Source organism: Orbicella franksi, chromosome 1 (genome assembly GCF_964199315.1).
Source record: "Orbicella franksi chromosome 1, jaOrbFran1.1, whole genome shotgun sequence".
NCBI classification, from domain to species: domain Eukaryota; kingdom Metazoa; phylum Cnidaria; class Anthozoa; order Scleractinia; family Merulinidae; genus Orbicella; species Orbicella franksi.
In genome coordinates, this window is record NC_138145.1 from 14,166,539 (window position 1) to 14,179,185 (window position 12,647).

General features: G+C 38.3%; 1 protein-coding gene across 1 annotated transcript; it reads left to right on the plus strand.

Moving 5' to 3' along the window:
• The first annotated feature begins 320 nt into the window (after positions 1–320).
• Positions 321–9,207, plus strand: LOC145489630 (uncharacterized). Its single transcript, XM_081468645.1, has 6 exons — positions 321–390; positions 525–641; positions 1,250–1,285; positions 4,699–4,734; positions 5,519–5,626; positions 7,893–9,207. The coding sequence occupies exons 1-6, from the start codon at positions 321–323 to the stop codon at positions 8,357–8,359; spliced, it is 834 nt and encodes a 277-aa protein (XP_081324771.1). The 3' UTR covers positions 8,360–9,207.
• Positions 9,208–12,647: the final 3,440 nt, after the last annotated feature.

A 12,647-nucleotide genomic window follows, 5' to 3' on the forward strand; every position in this document is an offset into this window, starting at 1 on the left:
CAGATAGAAAGATTATATTTTCACGCAACCGAGAAAAAACTTTGAAATCGATGAAGAATCTTTTAAGACTTAGACTATTTTTATCGATTTTCGTTGGAGAATTAAAAATCAGTACGAAAAGATGACTAGTCCTTGTTTTCCTTTACAAAATTTTAGGTGAGTTTTACCAGAATCGAATTTTTTATCAATCTGTTATTGGTGCTTTTGATCAAAACTTTGCAGTTCTGGAAAGAATCGGGTATAAAAATGCAAAAATTGTCTTAAGAACCGTAAATGCTCAATTTAGAGCCCAGGCGCTAAAATGTATTTTCGATAGCTCAATGGAGGGTGGTTACTTTGAGAAAGAGTACTCTATATTAGCGATGGGCGCTAGTTTCTTTTGGGACACAAGTATTTGATTGTGATAAGGCACTCAAATGTACAACAATAGAAACTTGAACTTGAGAACTGTGGCAATAGAGAAAAGAAGGGGAACGGGAACGAGCACGAGAACGGGAAGAGTGCCGGCATGATGAGTCACTAAGCCTCGAAACGAGGTTCACTGTACTGCTTCTCATTCAAGGAAATAAGCAATCCTTTTTCTTACCTTTTTTTAGAACTACCCTGGATTCATTTTTCAACGGCAGCACCGAAAATCACAGGTGAGCTATGCAAGAGGATAAAATGAAGAATACATTCTGACCGCCCTCTGTTTAGCAATTTTAAGCTAGCGGATAACCAAACGTTTCTCAAGGCCATCATCAAATATTCTGAGCTACGGTTTTTAACCAGATAAGTACAGTATAGAGATGCATCCTGAATTACACTCTCAATTGGTACGATGACCTATATACATTTAGTTAATGTATTTTATTATTTTTACTGAAATATTACTTCATCGTGATTGGCTGAGAGTTGGCCAATTTATCATTAATTCTTAATATGCACTGCGGTGCAAATTAACGGGCGCGTCTTCGTAATTTTCTCAATCATATAATAAATGAGTAATCGTATGAAAGCTCGCGCAGTTAAAGATTTACACTACTCGTGATATTTGAAAATTCTTTCAAATTTTGAGAGAATTTAAAATATCGCTTTTAGCTAGTGTAAACTGCTTAATTGAACTCGCATTCATACCTTTACTTATACTTATTTATTTTATATCTTGCTTGTGTAATAATTATTTAGGTGGCAGTAGGATTTGGATTTAAAAAGATATATATTAATACACGAAAAGATGTATATTGATTGATTGGTTTATTCATTTCAGCCACTGTGCCCACTACAAATCAAATACGCAGTACAGGTAATGTAGCCAGGAAGTTGAAGTTTTTATCTGTCATGTCTGCCAGAGCGTGTATCTAACACAATATCAGTAAACGGGCTTCCGTAAAGAATCAATTTACAATTAATTAAATTTATTTCATGTCTTGTGCGCATGTAATAATTACTTAGGTCCATGTGTGTATATTTAACAAACTGACGTCAGTTTTTCATGCGTCTGTCCTGTTATTTATCATAAATTTCGTCATAACATTGTCAAAGTAGCTGTGGATACGCAGACATACTTTGACGATGTTATGACGAAATTCATTGTCAGTAACAGGACAGACGCATTAAAAACTGACATCAATTTGTTTTTTGCGATAACAAATTGTCAAATTGTCCGCTCTCGCTCGTTGACGCATCGCATATATTATAAATTCATGTGTCTGTTTGCTTATTGACAATAAAAATTAGCCAATGAGCGCGCGAAAATTTCTGCAGTTATCGTAAAATTAACAAATCGAATGTGGTTTAGGGTGGTCTATACTCTTATTGACAACGATATGCCTCGTCACAGTGGTCAAAATGTTGTGGAATCACGAGGCGCAGCCTCGGTATCATGAGATATCCCACGTGTAATTTGTGGTTTTTGTTATACACACGAGCCTTTAGGCTCGTGTGTATACAAAGAAAATAGAAGTGGCAAGTAGGATATTCCGTGGTATGTCACGAGAGAGCGTTGCATAACTATTTTATACCATGCCATAGAAGATACAGTGGCCAACATACGCGCGGCTCATGATGGGAAGGTTGGATGTAATACCGCCAAATATACGACGGATTTCCTGCATTCTGATTGGCTGTATTTTCTATGGCATGGTATAAATAATGATATAGTTATGTAGATGAAAAAATAATACTCTGGATTCAGTTACTCTTTGTTTTTGTTCCTTTATCAGTAGTTCCGCTGACTGTCATAGGAATTACTGTAGTCCTGGTATCTGTTATCTCGGCGACTTATCTTTTTCTTTTTCTGTCTACCAAATTTCAGATGCGTAGTTTAGTTTTATATTCAAGCTAGACAAGAGATTTACATAAATATCAGTATTACACTTCTGGACACGCTATTACAAACCATGTATGGTGCGTTACACATAATTGCCAATTTCTCGGCTATTTTTGATCCAAACCAAGCACGAATTTGTTGTTTTAATATCAGTCTTAGAGGGATACTTTGACCAAATCTAATTTTTAAGCTGTACCAGTTACATATTTTATAATATGACCGACAAAATTAATTCACTGTGATTGGCTGAGAACAGCCAGATTAATCGTTTATTTGTAATTTACGGATTAATGGGCGCGCTTTCGTTATTTTCCCAGCCATATAATAAAAGGGTGATATGAAAGCTCAAGCAATTTTGGACTTGTACTATTCAGGAAATTTGAAAATACTTAGTGTAATTTGGAGAGAATTTAAATATCGATCGTAGTGTAAATCCTTAATTACACTCTCAATTGGTACGATGACCTATATGAATTTAGTTAATGTATTTTTTTATTTTTACTGAAATATTACTTCATATCGTGATTGGCTGAGAGCTGGCCAATTTATCATTGATTCTTAATTTACACTGCAGTGCAAATTAGCGGGCGCGTCTTCGTAATTTTCTCAATCATATAATAAATGAGTAATCGTATGAAAGCTCGCGCAGTTAAAGATTTACACTACTCGTGATATTTGAAAATTCTTTCAAATTTTGAGAGAATTTAAAATATCGCTTTTAGCTAGTGTAAACCGCTTAATTGAACTCGCATTCATACCTTTACTTATACTTATTTATTTTATATCTTGCTTGTGTAATAATTATTTAGGTGGCAATAGGATTTGTATTTAAAAAGATATATATTAATACATAAAAAGACGTATATTGATTGATTGATTGATTAAAAATGTTCGGTGTGTAGCCAGGCATGTTAAAAATTGGTAAAAAGGAATTAAATGGTCGTCACTGGCTAAAAATATGGTTATCGGACGTTTCGGCCACTACTGTTGCCTTCTTCAGCAAAAGATGAAAAATGCAAATGTTAAACGGCGTCCTGCTAGAATATGTAAAAGATGTGTGATAAAACTAAATGAGCAATAGTCTCTAGAGTATTCTTAATGAGTGTAAAAATTCTTAATGCCATTGTACACGTTCGGTAGCGCTATGTGTTCGTTTATAGCGTTCCTGTCTCGCACGGAATGCCAAGCTTCAAGAATTAGTCTTTGTTTCCATATTGATGATCTGTCGACAATTTCAACGTTCTCCAAATCTATTTGGTGACCGTTGAGCATATGGTGTTTGGCCAATAAAGAGTTTTTGTCCAATGTTGCTATAGCCTTTGCGTGTTCTTTCATACGTTCTTTCAATTCCATCAACCCTCACATCAAATTTACAATCGAGATAGAATCAGAAGGTTCCATTACCTTTCTCGAGACAAAAACAACCAGACAAGAAGATGGCTCGATCGCTGTGTCTGTTTACAGGAAAGCTACTAACACCGACCGTTACCTTGATTTCAAATCACACCACCATCCTCAGCATAAACACTCGGTCGTGCGCACTCTCATGGATCGCGCAAGGAACATTCCTTCCACGGAGGAGGAAGTTTCACGGGAAACTAAACGAGTAACGAAAGCCCTTGCCACTAATAACTACCCTGCAAATTTCATTCACAATGGCCGCCAACGGAGTAGACAACAAGAAACAAATGATACCGACCATCGCGGTTTTGTCATCCTCCCCTACGCCAAAGGTTTTTCCGAAAGAGTCGCAAACGTTCTTCGAGGTTTCAATATCAAGGTCGCCCATAAACCTATTCGTACCATCTCGAACATACTCAAAAAACCTAAAGACAAGATCGAGAAAGAGGCTTCCAGAGGCATTGTTTACAAGATCAAATGTAAAGATTGTGACTGTGTTTATGTTGGTCAGTCATCACGCGCGTTAAAAACACGTATGAAAGAACACGCAAAGGCTATAGCAACATTGGACAAAAACTCTTTATTGGCCAAACACCATATGCTCAACGGTCACCAAATAGATTTGGAGAACGTTGAAATTGTCGACAGATCATCAATATGGAAACAAAGACTAATTCTTGAAGCTTGGCATTCCGTGCGAGACAGGAACGCTATAAACGAACACATAGCGCTACCGAATGTGTACAATGGCATTAAGAATTTTTACACTCATTAAGAATACTCTAGAGACTATTGCTCATTTAGTTTTATCACACATCTTTTACATATTCTAGCAGGACGCCGTTTAACATTTGCATTTTCCATCTTTTGCTGAAGAAGGCAACAGTAGTGGCCGAAACGTCCGATAACCATATTTTTAGCCAGTGACAACCATTTAATTCCTTTTTACCAATTTTTTGATTGATTGATTGGTTTATTCATTTCAGCCACTGTGCCCACTACAAATCAAATACGCAGTACAGGTAATATAGCCAGGAAGTTGAAGTTTTTATCTGTCACGTCTGTCAAAGCGTGTATCTAACACAATATCAGTAAACGGGCTTCCGTAAAGAATCCATTTCTTGATTTTCACCTTACGTCACGGCGACCATGTTGGAGCCCCTAAACAAAGAAACGATGGCCATGTTGGAGCCCAAAATTTAACCTCTGGAAGTTAAACTCTATTTTTATGTAAATCTTTTCTTTGTTTCGGTGAGAAAACACGGCTGTTGATCCCGTGAGTGAAAACCAAGGATTAATTATATTTATTTTGCCTTGTGTGCATGTAATAATTACTTAGGTCCATGTGTGTATATTAAACAAATCGAATGTGGTTTAGCATTGTCTGTACTCTTATCGACAACGATATACGTCATCACAGTGGTCAAAATGTTGTGGACTCACGAGGCGCAGCGTCGATATCATGGGATATCCCACGAGTAACTTTTTTTTTCTTGGTATACGCACAAGCCTTTAGGTGAGTGTCTATACTAAGAAAATACAAGTGACAAGTGGAATATTCCACGGTATCACACGAGAGAGCGTTGCAAAACTATTTTATACCATGCCATAGAAGATACAGTGGCCAACATAGGCTGCGCGGCTAGTGATGGGAAGGTCGGATGTAATACCGCCGAATTTACAACGGATTTCCTGTATTCTGATTGGCTGTATTTTCTATGACATGGTATATATAATGATATAGTTATGTAGATGAAAAAATAATACTCTGGATTTAATTACCCTTTGTTTTTGTTCCTTTATCAGTAGTTCTGCTGACTGCCATAGGAATCATTGTAGTCCTGGTATCTGTTATCTCGGCGACTTATCTTTTTCTCCGCAAAAGAAGAAGGGATAACCGTGACTTGTCAATAGGTTCGTGCCCGTGTTAATGAAGTGCGTTTTAAGTTTCAAATTCGATATCAATACAAACAAGTTCATTTCGTTTGCTTGTTAATACTGACAATACACTCCATCCACAGTTGGGTTGCAATATTTACATAAGGACACAACACTATTTGGGAACAGGAGACTATGATCTAACCAGATAATAACTGGGGGGGGGGGGTGGGGGGGCGGGGATGAGGGTACTCCCAGAAACATTGGGTCTAGGTGTGCGGCCGAGGGCTTTCCACAAGTTGCGCGAGATTTCCCAAAAGGTTGCTCAAACGTTGCTCAAAAGTTACTCAAAAGTTGCTCAAACAAAGTCAAAAGTTGCTTTTTGTAACGAAAGTTGTTCAAAAGTTACTCCAAAAAAACACACAAAAAAGTTTTGTTGCTCTCTTTCTTTAGTTGTCTGATGCAAAAGTACAACAAAAGTAAGATTTCTAAGCATTTTGTACAATTTTGCGGCGTAACCAGCGTTGCTAACTACCTTTTCCTTAACAAGAAGATCTGTTAGATCTTATAACCGCGCTTTTAAAATTTAACTGTTTGCTTACCACTACAGTCGCAACGCAGTGCACATTCCAAAGCAGTCCTTAATGATTCTTTTGTTACTGTAGACATCACATCACTTGATTAACACAAACTCTATTATTGCACCATCAGTCGTAGCTGTTGTGAAATCTCCGATGACGTAATGGTCTTAATCTGGAACCTTCTTCGGGATATGTATGGGCATGAACGATATAAACGATACCATAATAACACTATCAACAACAGCTTTGTTTCTTAAAAGTCATGATTAAATTTAATTGGTGTTTTCCACGAGTAAAGGGCTAGCAAAGTAGTCACAGGAGTCATATAATGTAAGACTTCCGTTATCCACGGCTACCTTAAGTATGGTGGTTATTTCCCTACCAATGACGTAATCCTTACATATTCTGACATGTTCTTTGCTTGGCTTGCAAATATTTAATTTTTCTTCTGATTACCCAACTCGCTGCGATGAAACAGCCAAAAAATTTACTTCATTTGCCTAAAACCACAAGAGCTATTCGCAAAATTGCAAATAAATTGATGACCGTCGCTTCTGCCGAAATAAACCTGCAAAGTAAACACGATCTTATTTGTCACGTAGCGAAAGTGAAAGCTGCAACGTCAGCGCATTCCATGGCTGACGTAATACCTTTTTTTAGCGTATTTATTATTTCCCTTCGAATCCAACGCTTCGATAAAACCAAAAGAAAATATATTTTACACACAAATAAAGAAAACAATATCCGTAACATTGTCGTTGTATTAATGTTTCAACAGCTTTTGGCGAGTAAACATCACAGGTTGCGTCATTCAAAATTTGGCCGAGTGGAAGTTTGGGTCTGGTCACCGACAAAACTAAAAAAATAAATAAAATAAACCACGGGTAAACCATGAACCGCGCTCGGCCCTTGTGCGGTTCATTAAAACCAAAAATTGTAGGCGTAAAGACTACGCATCAATTTAAATGTTAATCTTGTAAAAATTCTTCGCCTGAGACACTCGACTCCTTCGTCCGCCATTTTGAATTAAAAAACAACCCGCTGACCTAGCAGCCCGGCTGCATGCATCTTACACCCATGATCTTCCGCAGGGGGGAGGGGGATCTGGCTCCTTTTTCACAGGAAGTTAATAAATTGTCTGCTAACACATTTTGAAATATGACAGGAAGGTCAATTTAAGCAATTAAAAGCTGTTCCGATTTCTCAGAATTGGTAGAAAACTAGAAATTGCTCCGAATGCAAAAAGATGCTCGAAATAAAAAAAAGTTGCCCGAAATACCAGAAGTTGCCTAAAAGTTGCCGAGCAACTTGTGGAAAGCCTTAGTGCGGCCCGCTTCCCAAAAACCTTACCCTATATTTATGACCAAAATCTGCGATTTTTGATTTTTCTCACCCTATTTGATTTTGATTCCCTATTTATGACCGTTGCGGCTGGAAAAATTGCCCTAAACATAGTTTGTGAAGCTTTTGTTGATGGTCTTATCGATATATAATGATAAGAGAGTAGCTTCCTCGGAAAAAACATACTCAGTTCAAGACTAGAGTGCAAAACTCAAACCCTATTTATGACCAAAAGGGCCATGTAAGGGGATGACAATAGTACTTAGTGGGAAATATTAAAATTGAAAGTTCAAGCTAAAAAATATTACATACAATCTGTAGTCCCAGCTTGTCTCTCTGTTTGTTTTTGTATTTTTTTTACAAATATCCTATGTTTGCAGATGATGCTGATTACGACGCCTTCATAATATTCAACCAGCATGACCAAAAATGGGTAGATGAAACCCTTCTGCCAATCCTGGAGAGGGAGTTTCATTACAAGTGTTGTGTCCACTACCGAGATTTTGTTCCAGGAGAGCATTTTGTAGTAAATATGACAGAGAGCGTTCGCAAGAGTAGAAAAGTAATTGCCGTCATATCGAAGACCTTCTTCTCAAGCCAATGGTGTAATTTCGAGCTACAACAAGCTATATATCAGCACTTGAAGATAGGAGACAACGGCGTTATTGTTATAAAAATCGATAATGTTTCTACTGAGATGTTCCCGAAGGCTATTCAAACGAAATCTTTTATCGATTATTCAAACAGAATCGAGAGACCATTTTTTAAGGCGAGGTTGTTAAAGGTCTTAGAATCCAGCAGTAACGCGTATAAAAAGGAAATAATTCCGATGCAAATTGATGGCTAGTACGTGGCTCTGTTGAAGGATCGGAGGGTTTCACGGTTCGGCGCATGCCCAAACATTCGCGCCAGTATAGTAACTTGTTTCGCTTTCTTACTGAGGGACATGTTTTTCAGCAATCACAGACTATCATTTGGGTATGCAGAATGATTGTGCCCAAATTTGGCGGAAGATATCGACAGATTTACGTATAGGAAAGAGCGAATTTAGTATCGAGCATCGAACTGTTATTCGGGCCGAACGATTTATTCTGGACACACACAGGCGTTATTTACTCGCACCCGATTGGTTCATAAACCTTGGAATTGAGTGGTGCTTGGGAGTTGGTAAATACCAAAACAATACTGATGAGAAACACCTCTATCGGAGCGTGGACGCGACCGACCGCGCAACTTTCAAAGAAAAATTTCGCTGAATCAAATGGGCTCAAGTTACTACATGCGCGGAGCCGTGAAGCAATCCCCTTACATCATTCGCTATACCTAGGCAGACGCTCTCTGGGGTCGTCATGCAATTTTCCTTAAAAATAAGTATGGTTCTTTATAAAAACGAGTGATTTGTATCGACTCCTAAATGACAATGCAGAGAAATTCCTTATTGTTTTTCAAGAGGGCACGGTAACAAATCCTGCAATCTGATTGGTTCTTAGCATGGTCCGGATTTTCCTATCTCTGAAAGCTTTCGCAGCGGGTGATATCGTCGTGTTGATCAATTTTCGTGAGTGAACTAGCGGAAATCGTGAACCTTTGCCCTTTTTGCACTTCCATCGACGATTAATCTACACAAGTTTGTCTCTATTCGCTTTAAAATGGCAAGGAAAGTCACTATAAGTAAATTCAAACGAGTGTTTCATTTGTGAGAGTTGTTTTGGTTCGGCGCTGTAATGGCGCGTAATCTTGAAGTTCTCTCGACCTACAAATGATTTTAAGTAAATCATGAGTCAATTTCAGTCGAGATTACCTCTTTGTGATCGTTCGTGTATTTGAGGGAGTTTTAGTGGAATACACTTAACTATTCAATTTCCGGTATAAAAACCTGATTTCAAGTGATTCGCAGCGGCTGACAAAAATTGTTTTTGTAGTACAACTTCAAACTTTACACAAAATTTCACACCGTAAAACAATTTTGTAGAACTTAAGTGGTGAATTATATGCACTAAATATTATTTGTAAGAAATGTATCTGCTCTCGACATGTTTTTGTGTACTGTGTATATGTAAGAAAACAAAATAAAACTAAAGTTAAAGTCCTACAGTATCTGAGTTAGTCGTACGTTGGGAGGACTTTTTACGAATGGTTTGTAAGCCGATTCAGAGACACAGTGGCGTGCGTAAACAACCAATTTACCGCAGGAAAGTGAAATAGTGAAAAACTGTGACTTGGACTTGAAAATGGTGCCTGAAGCCTGCGGCCTCGCGGGCAGAACTTTCAAGACCTCGGTCACAGGTTTTTACCATACGCACCGACCTTAAGCCGAGAAATAATGTGCTTATTTTTTCCTGCGGTAAATTGGTTCTTTACGCCACTCTGTCTCTGAATCGGCTTACAAACCATTCATAAAAAATCTTTCCGTAATCAAAATTGATGACTGCCCTAGGCCAGTGGGTCTGATCAAGACCAATGGAAACAGAGTGAAACAAATGTAAATGCAATAACGCGGTTCAAAATGGCAGATGATGCAGTTAGCTGCGTGGCCCAGGAGGTTGAGCTCGGGACTACCAAGAACTTTGAGAACTAACAACTGGTCAGGTCGTAGCTTGAAACCGCGGCTCCCGGATTTCATGTCTCACTCTATAGCCACACATTCTAAAATGGGTCGGTACAAAACGAAGGCAACGGACTGTAGCGTGCTTACTGCAGACTACAGAGTGCAGACTACAGAGTGACGACTGCAGAGTGCACACTGGAGAGTGCAGATTGCAGAGTGTAGACTGCAGACTGCAAACCGTAAACTGCTAACTGCAGACTGCAGACTGCATATTGCATACTGGAAGGTGCAGAGTGTAGAGTGCGGGCTGGAGAGTGCAGACTGCAAACCGCAGACTGCTAACTGCGGATCAGGTGTAAACCGAACACTAATGGTAAGATGCAGACTGCAGAAGCATTCAGACCAGAGGTGAAATGCAGACAGCAGACTTTCTAAGTGTGTGGTGTTACCAACTCCACCATTAAGAACTAGAAGCTAATGGGGCTGGGTATATTAAAGTAAATAAAGTGAACCGTGTATTTTGGACAAATTTTGAGGTATCTGGAAATCAGGGGATGAAACGCTTTCTCCAGTGTTTGACATTGTAGCCATGGAGAGTGAATTTATTTATACTTTCAAGGTTGTAAAAAAATCTGTGGCAGCTTTAAACCTTTTGGAAGTTGGTCAAAATATCGTTTCTCTCTCCGGTAAAAAAAGCAGCAAAGCCAAAAAAACAATATAAAACAAAGCAAAGCAAATGAGGCAAGAAATCAATAAGAGAGCTCGCGGATAGATTTTATATTGGCCTTTGACTGGTCACTTTACCACAGCAACTAATTTCTGGTATCTCCACTTCTTTGGTGGAGAAATTTTCGATTTAAAGTCGTCCTTCAAACTGCCGCGTTGGGCTATAAGTAGATGAAATCCTTGTGAGCGAACTCTCACTTTAAAGTTTATTTGACATGCATTGTCCTTATCATGCTGTAAAAGATGGCGTACAAGTCTGAAGATAAACCATTAAAAGAAGAATTATCGAGCAGCAGTATCATCTTGTGGTATTGTTATTATTCCATTTTCCTACGCAAGGTAAATTATAGACTGTAGCCGAGTAAGTAAATTTTACATCACATATTTTCAGATCTTATACTACAAGTTACACATTACCAAAACAGTTTGTTCCTAAGAAGTTCCATGAGACGGAAATGTTTCCGTTTGTAAATTAACGCCTGACAAAGCGGGGAAAACACTGGTACGGTTCAGTCCCACTTCAAATCACGAGATTTTCGTATGCAATTCGAATCTCGAAATAATTATCTTTCTTTCAAGATTATGCGTGGCATGGAAATACCTCTGGTATCTAACAAACACGGACCTGACAGCGCTCTCTGTATTCAACGGCAGCTTGCTTGCAATAAATTTCGCTACAGCTAACAAATCTTTATGTATTTCTCATTTAGTGTCAAAAGAAACACGGTACAGTCGACTCCTGATAACTTTGATGACTCAAACCCTCACTAATTCGAACCTCGCTCTAACTCGAACCAAAATTGATTTCTCCTGGATTTCCGTCATACATTTATCGCAATTTTTCCCCGCGATAACTGACTGTTTAACTGGAACCTCCTGCTTACTTGATTTAATTTTCATTTCCGTTTCGGTTATTCTCTGTATCATTTCACCTTCAATAACACGAACCATGTTGGCCAACACGTGACAGCTCAAGACAATCAGTACTGTAAGCCCGGAAAAACATTGAAACTAATAGTCGCATGAAGTCCATGAACACTTTAGCAGTAGCCCGCCGTTGTTCCTTTCGAAACCTGCAAAGTTCATTTTTTCCAGGTTTGACCCCGTTTCTCCAGGTGTAACGACTTATTTTTGTGGGTGTGACCTTTTTTCCACGTGTGACTCATTTTTTCAAGTGACCCATTTTTCCAAGTGAGACCCATTTTTCCAAGTGTGACCCAATTTTTCAAGTTTGACCCATTTTTCTAAGTGTGACCCATTTTACCAAATGTGATAAATTTCTACAAGTTTATTCGATTTTACCAAGTGTGTCCCATTTTTCCAAGTTTGAACCATTTTTCCAAGAGTGACTTATTGTTCCAAGTGTGAACCATTTTCCCAAATGTGACTCATCTTTCCAAGTGTGACCCATTTTTCCAAGTGTGGTCCATTGTTCTAAGTTTGACCCATTTTTTCAAGTTTGACCCATTTTTCTAAGAGTGGCCCATTTTTCCAAGTGTGACCCATTTTTCAAAATGTGACTCATCTTTCCAAGTGTGACCCATTTTTCCAATTGTAAATACTTTTTCAAGTCAGACATATTTTTCCAAGTATGAACTATTTTTCAAATCTGATTCATTTTTCCAAGTTTGACCCATTTTTCCAAGTCTGACTCATTTTTCCAATTGTGACCGATGTTTAATGGAGTGACCCATTTTTCTAAGTGTGAGTCATTTTTCAGTGTGAACTAATTTTCCAAGTCTGACCCATTTTTGCTATTGTGACCCATTTTTCCAAGTGTGACCGTTTTTTCCAAGTGTGACCATTTTTCTAACTGTGACCCAGTTTTTTTCAAGTATGACTCATTCTTCCAAGTTAGACC

Bases quoted from the DNA above. Each gene is read 5' to 3' on its own strand.
- LOC145489630 (XM_081468645.1), top strand. From the start codon at position 321: ATGGAGGGTGGTTACTTTGAGAAAGAGTACTCTATATTAGCGATGGGC. The intron at 642-1,249 runs GTGAGCTATGCA...TATTCATTTCAG, and splicing joins GGCAGCACCGAAAATCACAG to CCACTGTGCCCACTACAAAT. The intron at 5,627-7,892 runs GTTCGTGCCCGT...CTATGTTTGCAG, and splicing joins TAACCGTGACTTGTCAATAG to ATGATGCTGATTACGACGCC.